The sequence below is a fragment of the Schistocerca americana genome, chromosome X (assembly GCF_021461395.2).
Source record: "Schistocerca americana isolate TAMUIC-IGC-003095 chromosome X, iqSchAmer2.1, whole genome shotgun sequence".
In the NCBI taxonomy this organism is placed as follows: domain Eukaryota; kingdom Metazoa; phylum Arthropoda; class Insecta; order Orthoptera; family Acrididae; genus Schistocerca; species Schistocerca americana.
The window spans coordinates 667273675-667288345 of NC_060130.1; the positions used below are offsets into that span (position 1 = coordinate 667273675).

Sequence of the window (14671 nt, forward strand, 5' to 3'; positions counted from 1 at the left end):
AAGTACACTCCCATAAAGGTTTCTAATTCACTGCATATTTATTGTTGTCACAGTGCATGTGGAGTACATGAAATGATTACATTTACAGATCAATAGGAGAAGCAATTCTGAGTTAGCATGTAATGACCCATGCTGAAATGCCCATATTAATACATGTCATAGCCTCCACAGGCATCGGTGCTGGTGCTGTCTCTGGCATCCAGTTGATCATACAAATGGTGAATACTGCCCTGGGATACGTTATGCCACACCTGCTCAACCTTTTCACATAGTTCTGTAAGAATTGTTGGTTGACGAGCTGCACAAGTCTCTTTTTCCCCCTTCATATCCCACACATGTTTAATTGGACACAAGTCTGGAGATTGCGCTGCATTTAATGGGCAGCATGTGGATGGGTATTACCATGTTAGCACAACACATCACCTTCCTGTTGCAAGAACGGCAAAAAATGGCTCTAACAACATTCTGGATGTACTGAGTGCTGCTTAACATCCGCTCCAGAAACACTAAAAGTGAATAAGAGGTGTAGCTTTGTCTTGATCTGATGCAGTCTACAAGACACCACTCACCAGATCTATGTCACACACACAAATGACCATACCTTGCATCCTTTCATTGCTGAAGACCACGGTGCAGCATTCCATCTTCCAAGTGATCCTCTGACGGCATCAGTTGAGCCGTGCATGTCAATGCTGTGGCATGAGTGGAAGATGAGCTGAAAATATTCATGTTGACATGTCTGGGGTCACAAGTTCTCTTATCTGTGCTGTGGTAGTTGTATGATCTACCACGTCTAACCGTACAATACCCTGACTGGCGGGTGTCTGTGCTACTTGAATGTCCAGATCCTCGTTTTCTAGTGCGAGAATGTTCACATGACCAATGATATCAGCATCGTTGCACAGCTGATGCAGCACATCCAATTTGTTTTGCAATTCTTCAAAACTACCATCCCACCACTTGGAAGGACACAATTTGACTCATTTCAAACTTGCTCATTTGGCTGCAGAAAGCACGAGTGTGTCTCCATAGTGTGGTTGCCCACTTGCTTCACATGTTTACACCACACTCATCCCCTGTTAAAGGGTAGACACAGATCGCCACTATGCTATCTGTTGGTGGACAACGTTGAAACCATTATCAGTACGCCAACTACATTCCAGGTGGCATATGCCATCATTCGATCAAAATTAACGTTGCCTTTCAAGATACTCCCCTCCCCTCCCCTCCCCTCCCCTCCCAGTGTACATGTCATGTCGGTGCGTTATTTATTTGAGTGCATTTTCACTTTGTTTCATAAGGCTCAATAAATTCTGTTCCATAGCCATCCACCCCAAAAACCTCTTGAGGTAGTCAGTGATAATCAAACCCAGAACCTTAGCATCAGCTGCCAACATCATCATCCAGGCTGCTTAGGAGGTCAACCCTATTAGGTAAATGTAGCATATTATTAAGACACTGGGCTGCTGTTCAGTAGTGGTGTTCCCAGCCCCACCTGGCCATCTAGATTTATATTTGTATGTTTTCCCCAAGTCATAACATGTAAATTCTAGAATGGTTCCTCAGCCTTTTCCAATTGCTGGAGTACTCTATATCCAATAACCACACCAGTAACAGAATGTTAAACTCATAAACCACTTTCTACTTGCATAGCACAGGCAGTTTGTAAATGTTAGAAATTTAGATGTGGTTCAATGCATTTCCTATCTTTGTAAGGCATGAACTGTGTTTGATCACAGAGAAATAGTTTCTTAGGTAACCAGAACATGATGGATGGAGGAAAACCACAAATGCAGATCCCTAGAAAATTTTTACACAAAAAAATTTAATTACTTGATATATTATCTACAACATCTAGAACTAGTTTTTGAGCAACTTACTTTTGATATCAAAAACTGATTTTTTCAGTTCATTCACTATGCTTTTTCATTGTTGGATGCATATACATTAGCATGTCACACACACTTTAGAGTGTTTCAACTTGCTACACTTCTGGATCATGCAAAATTTTTTTGGAGTATGTTGTTTGAGACCATTGAACAAACCCACTGTAATAGACAACAGTACTGATAGTATGCAATAACAAAGGACTGCAATGAAAAAATCGCAAATATACCAATAACTCTTAAAATAATTCTAACATCTACATTTTGAAACTCTTGCTCTCATCTGAGATGACAGCAACATTAGATAGTGTGTTAAATTTTTGTCCACACAGGTTAGCACATGGAACTCACAATTTGAAGATGATGGTTCAAACCAATGTCTGGCCATCCAGATTTAGGTTTTCTGTGATTTCCTGAAATCACATAAGGCAAATGCCGGGATGGTTCCTGTGAAAGGGCTCAGGTGATTTCCTTTTCCGTTCTTTCCCAATCTGAGCTTACACTCCATCCCTAATAAACTCATTGTTGACAGGACGTTAAACACTAATCTCCTCCTCCTCCTCCTCCTCCTCCTCCTCCTCCTCCTCCTTTGTCCACACAGTGGTTTGACATGTGTGAAACAAACTAGAAGAGCTCTCTGGGTTTCATTGAGAGTGGATTATTAGAAATGCAATAGTGCTAGTGTATAAAAGGCCGTCAGTGAATGAGAAGTTGAAATCGAAAATGAATGAATCTGTTTCAGAATGGTTTGGTTATTTACCAGTGACCCCTGGGTCAATGACTTTCCCATGTTTAATTTCAGGGGTACCATGCAAGTTGACCTGTAAGGAAAGTAGCCAAAATATTTGTGGTTCTATATTTTTAATTAATGTGCTTTTGAACATGTGTGACAAGTTAAAGTTGTGTGCTAGAACTAGTGTAGTTGCACTTCTCAGACACACTCAACGGAGAGAGACACTTTTATCAGCTGGTCACTTGTTTCCCTCCATGCTTCCTAACCACGAAAGTAGTAGTTCTCAATCTGCAGGGTGCTGCTTCCTCCAGCCCCCCCCCCCCCCCCCCACACACACGGGGGGGGGGGGGGGGGGGGGGAGGTTATGGGAAAGAACAAATTTGAATTCAAAAATAGAGAAATTTACTGAAAGTATTGTGAAGCAAATTACAGTCTGATGTAATAAAAAATGCAAATCCACATTTACTCTGATATAATGCTCTTATAAATAGAACTGTGTCAGTACCACAAAACACATTTAATAATTAACTTTTCAGTACTAAACTAAAAATAACTTTAGTAACTGTCAGTGACTCACTTGGGCCTCGCCTGCTGAGCAAAGATTTGTGAAAGAGGATTTGATATTAGAAATAGACAGTGTAAGCTCATTATCTACGTTTAGCTGAAATTTGTCTTTTGTCGTGAAAGCAGCCAATGCAGAAAATCCAGTTTTGCAAAGGTAGGATGTTGAAAATAGCATATGAAATGCTCTTGTTTCCAATGCAGAAAATAATCATCCACCCCTGCCCAAAATTAAAAGAAAGATTTCTTCCTAAATTCTTTTGATTTCACCACTTGCCGTGAAGTCTATGAAAATTTCTTCTTCGGCAGTTGGGAGACCTTCGGGAGTATTTTTGCGTGCTACCTGTAGGACAGAGAGGAATAAATGGCCATCAAGTCTAGTTTTTTCGGTGTACCATATGGGTGTTGTGAAGTAACAATAAATTTAGTAACTCTTTTTAATTTGTAAGGTTTGTAACTTTCATAGCTTTAGCATCAATATACTCGGCATATGTATATTGTTATCGTATGAAGAATGGTGTGTGTGTGTGTGGGGGGGGGGGGGGGGGAGGATGAAAATTATGGTTGAAAATTGGGTCACGAATGCTGAAAGGTTGAGAAAAACTACATTAAAGAGTAAAAAGATACCATCTCCAATATGCTTTTGTATTGCTGCAGTTTAATGGCACTTATAAGACGCATAATAGTAACAGATATAGAAGCTTGTCTTGAAATGACTTCAATATATTAAAGAATTATTGTGTATGGTTTGCAGTTCAGTTCATGTTAGTCGGATTAAATCTTTATACTGGAACATATTTTAGTCACTATGATGTGGTATTCAGGAAGGGTAGAGATAATAGTATATCTTTCTATTCAAGAGATTAAAGCACAGTTTATTCAAAACAAAGTTCTAAGTTGAGGACAATGTTAATTAACCAACTTTGTGTTGGTAAAAACCTCAGTGATCCCCTTGGCACACAGGAAGAGTGATAGATGATTTGGTGGCATCCAGTGTCATCTCTATTAAAACACAAACACACACATATTTTCCAAAGTGTCCATTACAATCATCCAAACTGTATAGATATACTCAATAAATGTGTTGCAATTAGACAGTTGCATTTCATCTCCACTAGGGCCTAACTTTGAGTGAGTGGGGAATCAGGCCATGTTACCACCTCGTTCATATTGTTTACTAGTACTGGTTCATCTGTGCTTAGGAGTTGCTTCTTAATGGGTGTGTTAAGTCTAAATGAGGCTGTTCCAGTGCTGTCCCCATGAAGCAAGGGTGCCTGCCGGCTCAGCAATGGGTAGGTGCAGGTTACCAACTATGGGACCTTATTGCACCAAGTTCACATTTGATTCTGTCATGTCCTTGAGCCATTTGCCCACCCATCTAGGCTGTTGGCTGAGCCATTGGTTATGAAGGCTATAGCCTGGCTGCCTGACAGCCTTTGCATGAGCATTTTGTCCACTTCTGCACATAGCCATGCTGCTGCTTGTGCTTGGACACTCAAAATGGAACAGTCTGGTCAAAGCTGTTAGACTTAGGTCATAACAGTTTTCTGGCCAAAATGCAGGTAGTTACAGTAATAGATGGATATTGATCATGTCTAACTTGTCTGTGAGTTCCAATGTTTTATGAAGAATTAGAGTAGAATAGTAGCTATACACTTTGATGAACTCTACTTCCTGACAACTGTGTGCCAGACCTGGAGTCAAATCTTTATCTTTGCCAATATCAGGTAAATCTGTTTCTTATTAGCAATCTGATAATGCCTTCAGTTGATTCAGGGTCTCAATTCTCACATTACCCAAACTCACTCCCTCCCCCTCAATTTTTTGTTGTTTTAGTAATTTTTGGTACTCAAGACCTTTTTTTATTTCCCATGTGAAGCTTTTTTTCCCCACGTAGTCATAAATGTGGGGAGATTTTATGTTTAGACCGATAGTCATTGTTGATTTTCTTTTTATATTCACTAAACTGTTTTCTGCTCTGACCAGTTTAAAAATGAAGATTCAAATATTCCTGCTGAAATGACTGCTAGCTTAGAATTCTACAGTTTATTGCCATATTGTCCATCTATTTTTATCATTTGCTTGCTAAAGTGCATTTGCACAAATAGCATCAGCATGGACTTTTCAAAAAATGCATTGATTGGCTCTGTGAGTGAGGTGCTGGCCTCATATTTAGGTTTTCTGTGGTTTCTGTAAATTAAATCTTGTAAATTTTGTAAATTTTGGTAGGATTCATTAAAAATAATTAAGACTTTTTACTTCCCACCTTCCTCAACAGAACTAGTGCTCTATCCTTAATGACTGATATCAATGGTATATTAATCTTCAATAATTCTCTCGCAGCAACATTTTAGTTTTGCTCTCTTGGCTGTTTGTAAAACAGTTGCCATTATGAATGCGATTTTTTACCAAAATAATGTAAACAGTTTGCTGCTATTTTCACTCTGGTATGTGATTGTACATATATGGTGTAGTGTTTTCCACTATGATCAGTTTCACAAAGAAATCTTTTGAGCATTAAAAAATTATTACATTCCTGATAACTGCCGCAGTAGAAGCAACCTATCATGTTTTTGTATGAAGTTACTGATTCAGAATTCAGAGATTGTTTGACGGTGTATTTAATAATTGCTAGATTTATCTGTAGAATATATTAATGAATTTTAGTGGGAAAGATACAGCAGTTTCATAAGTAATGCATGACTTAGTGAGGCAAAAGGAAGTGTGACACTTCATAAGATGCATATTGCAAAAGTTAGATAAAACTACTCCAACTTTCGAAATGCTATCTGCAGCACAAATATTTATTATTATTGGGGGCAGTGCTTTGCTCTTTCTTCATGTACATACTCTCACTGAATATGTATCAGGAACCTGTCTGAAATTTTCACAACTCATCGTCCTTTACAACACAGGTTAGTTAATATAAAGGGTTGCAGTAAATGTAGTTGAAACCTTCAGTACACACTCATATTGATACCATTGTTTGGGAATTGTTGTGATAACTATTAATATGTATTCAGCTCTGTGGAATAGTAACTTACGGCATGATTGTGTAAGCTGTTCTAATAAGCTGTGCACAAAACAATAAATTAGTTGTCAAAAATTGTTGAGGCTACCATGGCCACTTGTTGACTTACACCTGTCAGGTTTCATCTCAGGATCTTCGGTCAATGTTGTGGTCAAATATCAGAAAAATCGCAAAATTACCATCAGTTGAAGATCCCAACACAAAAGCCAACAGTCAATATGCCATTAATTAGTAGCTTTGTGTCATGAAGTTGTATGATGTCAATAGATGTGATGGAAGAAGCCTGTTAATAGTCCTTCGAAAATTTCTCTCACTGTGCGCTGTGCAATGTGTGTCCAATTGTATTCTTTACCTGCGTGTCAGTTCCCATTAACAATAAGTCAGTTATTGTGCATGGTTTAAGGGCAGGAACAGTACAGAATGAAACTGGAATTAGTGTCAGTTTTCAGGATTTTTAAGCTTGACTTCAGACTTTGTTGCTTTTGATAATTTCTCTTAAGTCCCAGACTGTACACACTTGTGGCCACTGTTTCCAGTGTGATCCATTCACATTAATTTAGCCATGAAAAACACAAAGTATTACAGGAGAATTTGTTTCATAAATATAGCTGGAAGTTGTCTGCAGTGCCCCCATTGCAAATGGGTGCAGGTATACTCTTCTTCCAGTACGTTTATATCACACAGAATCTTAAGAATTACTTCAGATGTCCTCTTCCTCAGTCCTGTCTCTTTACTACACAGAGATTGTAATTGCAGTATGTTACAAATTACAGACCTATTGTGTTGTTCCCATAGACTCTTTGGTACCTTGGTTATTTTTACTTGCTGTAACATTGTATGTATATAAAGGGTCTTTCACTCAGAGTGATATTTCTTAAAATTTGAAAGAAAAATATATGCGTCTCACGTTCTAGCCATAGAATGTGAGACCACATATATTGAAAATGTGATTTCACCAGGATGGCATTACATGCCACATAGCTGATGCTACACTTGATTTGTTGAGGGAGAAGTCTGGTGACTGGATCATTTCAAGATGGGTATCTGTGAATTGGTCATCACAGGTGTGATGACAGGTCTATGCTGACAAGTCACAAACTTGTGAAGATTTTGAGGTAAACACTCACCAGGCTATCACAGATATCGTGCCACTGATATTGAACAGACTGGTTAACAACTGTTTGTTGAGGGAGAAGTCTGGTGGCTGGACCATTTCAAGACGGGGATTTGTGAATTGGTCATCACAGTCGTGATGACAGGTCTATGCTGACAAGGCACAAACTTGTGAAGATTTTGAGATAAACATTCATCAGACAACTGCTACAGATCCATGTTGTACAAATTTCTAGCCATAGAAATTTGCGTAACATGGATCTGTAGTGGTTGCCATTGATGGTAATGGTTCTTGCCTCATCTCGAAAGAAATAAGGCCAAATGACGTTGCCACATCATAAATTGTACCACACAGGGTGTTTTCCTAAATGAAATCTCGTCTCGTGAATCACTTGTGGATTCTTCTCACTCCTTTAATGAAAATTTTGCATATAGATGAAGCCACTAAGATAAAAATGCGCCTTGTCTGACACAATCATTTTTCCACAGACATCAGGATCAGCTTCCAACTTCTGCAGTGCTCAAACAGTGAACTCATGATACAATCTGTGATTGTTTGGCTTCAACTCTTGAGTCAGTTAACTTTTTATGGCTGCAGACCCAAATCCTTTAGCAGGATTTGCCAAGTTGATGTCTCAGATAGCCACCTTTATTGAGATCGTCTTAAAACAGACACATTCAGCTCTTCCTCAATACTGGCCACTACTGCTGTGATATTGTCCTCACTTCATGCTTTACATTGGTGGCTTCTGGTCGTGTAGAGTGAAATCTCACTCAGACTTGGTCACAGTATGCTGTAGAGCCTGAACAGAGAAACTTTGATGATCAAGTCTCTGGTGAATCAGCGATGAGCACCCACAACTGAGCTGTCACTTTGGTAAAAATATGTAATGACTTGTAAATGTTCGGGATGCACGAGTTGCTGTGACGGAATTGCAGATTGCAATGGGTATTTTCACACTTAGAAGTGCAAAAAAAGGTTACATTTTAAAAATGTATTGCCCTTAATGAAAGACCTTTTACTTTTGAAGACCTTTTACTTTTGAAGACATTATTGCAGTTCCCTTTAATCTAACTTCTAAGGAAATCATTCAATTCTTATCTTTTACTTCCTCTTTATTATTGTGTGGCATGATTTGTAAGATCTTGCAGCCAACCCAGTTCCTTCTCCATTCCGAGTCTTGTATTTCACTGGTTATATTCAGTTTAATTTATTTCTGCTTCTTTTTCTGGGTGTGAGTGCAATATGCTTGATTTTTGTGGCTGTAAATATGTGTATTTTATGGTGCATATTGTGTGGCTTATGTTACCTGGTATTCTGAAATGGGTCATCTTTTCCCCTCTTTATCACTGTAGTCACTTTTATCCTGCTGAACTTCAATTTAATTTGGATGTAATTTGTTGCAGTATCTGTTTGTGGGTTGTGTGTTTGTATTATATTCACATGAAAGGTTTCAAAAACATAAATGTAACTTGTTACACTGTTTATCATTATTTTATCAAAGAGTAGCAACAACCACATCACTGAGTGCCTTAAAATCATATTGCTTATGAACTTTTCCTCTATTGATGATTTTGCAGTGGCTGATAATTATCGTGTACATGCTTTACTTGTTCTGTGACAATCTGAACATGCATTCTTGTACTTGAAATAACAATTCCCAAGAAAACATGAGTTTGCTCTGAATAATTGCTTACTTTTTTGGCAGTTCTCAAATCTATACATAAAAAGAAAGAAGCCAAATTTTGTCTGCGTTGTAGAATCAAACCTTTGCAAAAACTTTCATGTATGGAATTTTCATTTGCAGTGTTGCTAGCTCTGAAAGCTTTTTTCCATTAGTCTCTTTGTACATCTGTTGGATTCAGAATATACATGAAGCATGTTGCTGCTGTAGCCTAAACTGATGTTTGGTTGTGGGTCTAGTTCCATGTCTGTGCAGTAACTTTGGTGTAGTATGCTTCTCTGTATTACTACTTAACAGAGTGCTGAGCATTCATTATGCTTGTAGAAACTGTTTAGTATGAGCATAATATGATAGATAACAAAGTTTGATGTGATATATGAAGTGCCTCTAAGGCTACTAATAGTTATTACACTTAGATGTCAGTGTTTGAGGTTCAAACTTTTGTAACTGATGTGTTTATTGTAGTTTTGTAATATTGCAAAGAATGACACTAAATACCATTCTCAAACAAATGTAACAAAATACAGTTTCTGAATTAAAAATTATGTGGAATGCTTGGAAGTACAAAGAAACCCATAACTTGTTGTATGGGTTATACAAAGAAAATGTTTTTGTCACTCAAGTATATACATATTTTCATTTTTAACTGATGTATCAGATTTTTATCACATTATAATATTATTATATTTCCTCTTGTGAAATGGGAGATAAGTGTCTTTGTTATTGAAGTGAGATAATTTTATTAATTATTTTAGAGTGTTAATGGTTTTATAGCAGCAATGAGCAACGGGAGAAACATGGATTGAAATTACTGGAGGTTAGCTGTACACATTGGTGGCTTAATCGAAAAATAACATACAGTAAAAATAAATTTAAGGTAACAATTGACTATCTTGTCCAAAGTATAAGCAGGCTACTTTGAGGTTAACCCTGTTGTCAGAAGAAAGAACGTTTGTAGTAAAACAGTGGAAAATCCAATTGCTACTCACCATATAGTGGAGACGTTGAGTCGCAGGCAGCCACAACAAAAAGACTTCCAAAGCCAAAAGCTTGCTATTTAGCAATCTTTTTGTTGTGTGTATCTGCGGCTCAACATTTCCTCTATATGGTGAGTAGAAATCTATCCTTTTCATAACATTGTCATTATAGAACATTAATAGGATGGTATATATTTGCATAGATTAGATAAGTTAAAAGTGAGTTGTAGATTCACCATCAGTTATGTACTTCATTGATTTCAAAGTTACTCGTAGTTGCTCTACAGGCATAAACTGCGTCAGATCTGCAAGGAATATTTCAGACCTATTTTCCCAATTTGTACAGTCCTCAAGTTCGTGAGAGCCATTACTTTAAAAGAATGGGATGGGAGAAGACACAACAATTTATTTATATTTATCATAAGTGAACTAAGATTAAACTTGTAAAATAAATGTGATTATTGTGCATGTACAGTTAAGATTGATTTTGAATTGGGAAAATACATTAATAATGGTACTGAGCATGTTATTTTTTTAAACTAATCTGTCACGGCTTTAGTTTGTGTTGTCTAGTGACCACACATTTCCTATCTTGGTTATTGTGGACAATGATTATTGTAAGTTAAAATATTAACTACCTTGGGTGTGGTTTTTTGGGGGATTTTTGGATTTTTTCTGACCTTTGCTTACTGTGCTTTTGCTTTGCTTTACTTTGTGGCTTCCTCTTCATTCCATTTCAATACTAGCATTGTACCATATTCAGAGGCCACAGCTGCTTCCTCTCAATTCCTAATTATTTCCCTTGTGTGCTAAGGGTACTCTGGGATCAGCTTCATACTCAGTGGCACACAGATCAGGAAAACTCAAGAGATCCTAAGCTTCCACACGGGAATAGAAGGAAAGGAAAAAAAAGAAGAATGTTAGTCATTAATCAGCATAACACTCGCTACAGACAGTCTCAAACTAAAAAAGGGCAGGTCGGTCCAGATGTGGCCCGGTCTAGGCCATGTTCCGGGTAAGAAATATTAAAGTTCTGTTTATTTAAAAAAAAAAAAAAAAAAAAAAAAAAAAAAAAAAAAAAAAAACTCAACAGGTAGCTGGCTGAAATGAAACTTGGTACTAGAATTGGAGACAGTGGTCAGATGATTCCTGATAGTAGAGTGTTGGTCCAGTTCAGCAGTGCTGGAGCATTTTGTGAGAAAGTTTCATTTCAACAAACTACCCAGTAATAGTTCTCCTTAAAATAATATAATACAATAAACATTAAGTTGACTTGGTACTAGCCACTATTCTGTTACACCAGGTGTGTAAACCAGGATTCAGCATTTATTTCTTCAGTGGTGGAACTGATTCAATAATTAATCTTGTGCATTAGTTAGAATTTCGTCCTTGCACATCAATGGTGTATTCTGCAATAATAATATTATTCTTTGAATTCTGTCCAGAAAACCGGGATCCTCACCACCTCGTAGCACACAGAGTTCTGTATGTGCATCTTCAAATTCTCCATTGTCTTCAGGCTCTGCATCTACATCGTCCCAGTCACAAGTGAATAAACAAGGCTGGCAACATGCTTCTGCCAATGGTGAGTATTTTGATGGAAAATTGTTCAGTGAACAAAAGGAGTGTGTGTGTGTGTGTGTGTGTGTGTGTGTGTGTGTGTGTGTGTGTGTGTGTGTGTGTCGGAAAATTACCTTCTCTAATTGTCACTTCAATGCTCAAAAGATGTTCAGGTGCTTCTTTTGTATGAAATTAGATTTTAATGAAAAGAAGTGAAGGGGTATCTATTAACATTATTTTAGTGCATTTAATGACTGGATCGATTGAAGCCTATTTTGTCCTAGTTGAAAATTTAGTTTTGAAGTATGCTAAACAGAAATTTTAAGGAATTTGGTATTTGGAGAGTAACTGATATTTCTGTGACTTAAAAAAATTCTACTGATAGTCAGTTTGGATCCCATCATAATTGCCACTTACGTCTGTTCATAGCCAGCATTTTTCCAGACTTCTAAAAAAAATATTAGATTCAGCTGCAGCAGTTTGTTTTGACTGGTATTATTTCATTAAACTTGAGTATTCCCCAATTGATCTGTTAGTTGTACTTTGTGAAGAGAAACTGGCAACAGATGTGTGCACAGGTACATTATCACAGAGAGAGAATTTAAGTGCTTTGAGTGCCAGCCATGTTGCAAAAGGGTCTGTAATGTCAGTGAGAGATTGATTGTGTGGAGTATATAGTTTAAAAATCCTGAGTAAATTAATGAGTGCACATGTGCAGAAACTGGGCACAGTCTTGCCATTTGCTGACTTTGTGATGCATTGAGCATTAAGCAGAAATGATACTTTGCCGATGAATATTCTCACAGAAGAGATACCGAATACCTGAAAGCAAACAATTATTTCAGTTTTACAGTACTTAGACAAAGAAATAGCCTACATTCTCCAAGAATAATAATATAAAGAGAAAAAAATGTTTTTTTAACGAACATTGTTTCAATGGAGAAACGGTCAGCTGTATAAAAGGAAAAAAGATTTTGGATGTTGCGCTCAAAAGAATCAAAGGATAAAGTAAAACGATTATATGAATGGCCCTCTAAACAGTGTGTGATGTTTTCCTATGTATACAGGGTGTTACAAAAAGGTACAGCCAAACTTTCAGGAAACATTCCTCACACACAAAGAAAGAAAATATGTTATGTGGACATGTGTCCGGAAACGCTTACTTTCCATGTTAGAGCTCATTTTATTACTTCTCTTCAAATCACATTAATCGTGGAATGGAAACACACAGCAACAGAACGTACCAGCGTGACTTCAAACACTTTGTTACAGGAAATGTTCAAAATGTCCTCTGTTAGCGAGGATACATGCATCCACCCTCCGTTGCGTGGAATCCCTGATGCGCTGATGCAGCCCTGGAGAATGGCATATTGTATCACAGCCATCCACAATACGAGCACGAAGAGTCACTACATTTGGTACCGGGGTTGCACAGACAAGAGCTTTCAAATGCCCCCATAAATGAAAGTCAAGAGGGTTGAGGTCAGGAGAGCGTGGAGGCCATGGAATTGGTCCGCCTCTACCAATCCATCAGTCACCGAATCTGTTGTTGAGAAGCGTACGAGCACTTCGACTGAAATGTGCGGGAGCTCCATCCTGCCTGAACCACATGTTGTGTCGTACTTGTAAAGGCACATGTTCTAGCAGCACTGGTAGAGTATCCCGTATGAAATCATGATAACGTGCTTCATTGAGCATAGGTGGAAGAACATGGGGCCCAATCAACACATCACCAACAATGCTTGCCCAAACGTTCACAGAAAATCTGTGTTGATGACGTTATTGCACAATTGCATGCGGATTCTCGTCAGCCCACACATGTTGATTGTGAAAATTTACAATTTGATCACGTTGGAATGAAGCCTCATCCGTAAAGAGAACATTTGCACTGAAATGAGGATTGACACATTGTTGGATGAACCATTCGCAGAAGTGTACCCGTGGAGGCCAATCAGCTGCTGATAGTGCCTGCACACGCTGTACATGGTACGGAAACAACTGGTCCTCCCGTAGCACTCTCCATACAGTGACGTGGTCAACGTTACCTTATACAGCAGCAACTTCTCTGACGCTGGCATTAGGGTTATCATCAACTGCACGAAGAATTGCCTCATCCATTGCAGGTGTCCTCGTCGTTCTAGGTCTTCCCCAGTCGCGAGTCATAGGCTGGAATGTTCTGTGATCCCTAAGACGCCGATCAATTGCTTCGAACGTCTTCCTGTCGGGACACCTTCGTTCTGGAAATCTGTCTCGATACAAACGTACCGCGCCACGGCTATTGCCCCGTGCTAATCCATACATCAAATGGGCATCTGCCAACTCCGCATTTGTAAACATTGCACTGACTGCAAAACTACGTTCGTGATGAACTCTAACCTGTTGATGCTACGTACTGATGTGCTTGATGCTAGTACGGTAGAGCAATGAGTCGCATGTCAACACAAGTACCGAAGTCAACATTACCTTCCTTCAATTGGGCCAACTGGCGGTGAATCGAGGAAGTACAGTACATACTGACGAAACTAAAATGAGCCTTAACATGGAAATTAAGCGTTTCCGGACACATGTCCACATAACATCTTTTCTTTATTTGTGTGTGAGAAATGTTTCCTAAAAGTTTGACCACGCCTTTTTGTAACACCCTGTATATTCTACTGAGCAGACAAATCTAGATGTTTGGAAATGTTTTGACTACACTTTTCCTATTCTTTTAGTTCTCAGCAGTGTGGAGAGTTTAACATTTGACCTTTGTCAAGAAAATACATTACAAATTTTGCTTAGATGATTAAAGAAATCGTATGTTATTGCTATTTCTTAACACAGAGAACCGAAGCATTTGAGATGTGGTGCTATAGACGAATGTTGAAAATTAGGTGGACTGATAAGGTAAGGAATGAGGAGGTTCTACGCAGAATCGGAGAGGAAAGGAGTATGTGGAAAACACTGATACGGAGAAGGGACAGGATGATAGGACATCTGCTAAGACATGAGGGAATGACTTCCATGGTACTAGAGGGAGCTGTAGAGGGCAAAAACTGTAGAGGAAGACAGAGATTGGAATACGTCAAGCAAATAATTGAGGACGTAGGTTGCAAGTGCTACTCTGAGATGAAGAGGTTAGCACA

At 38.4% G+C, this 14671-nt stretch overlaps 1 protein-coding gene across 1 annotated transcript in view; it reads left to right on the plus strand.

The window, feature by feature from the left end:
- LOC124556821 (myb-like protein Q) overlaps positions 1 to 14671 on the plus strand; it is a 197471-nt gene that overhangs the window by 85058 nt on the left and 97742 nt on the right. Inside the window, exons 7-8 of the mRNA XM_047130836.1 lie at positions 10801 to 11001; positions 11432 to 11571. Coding sequence (XP_046986792.1) covers positions 10801 to 11001; positions 11432 to 11571 — 341 coding nt within the window. The remainder of the gene's footprint in view (positions 1 to 10800; positions 11002 to 11431; positions 11572 to 14671) is intronic.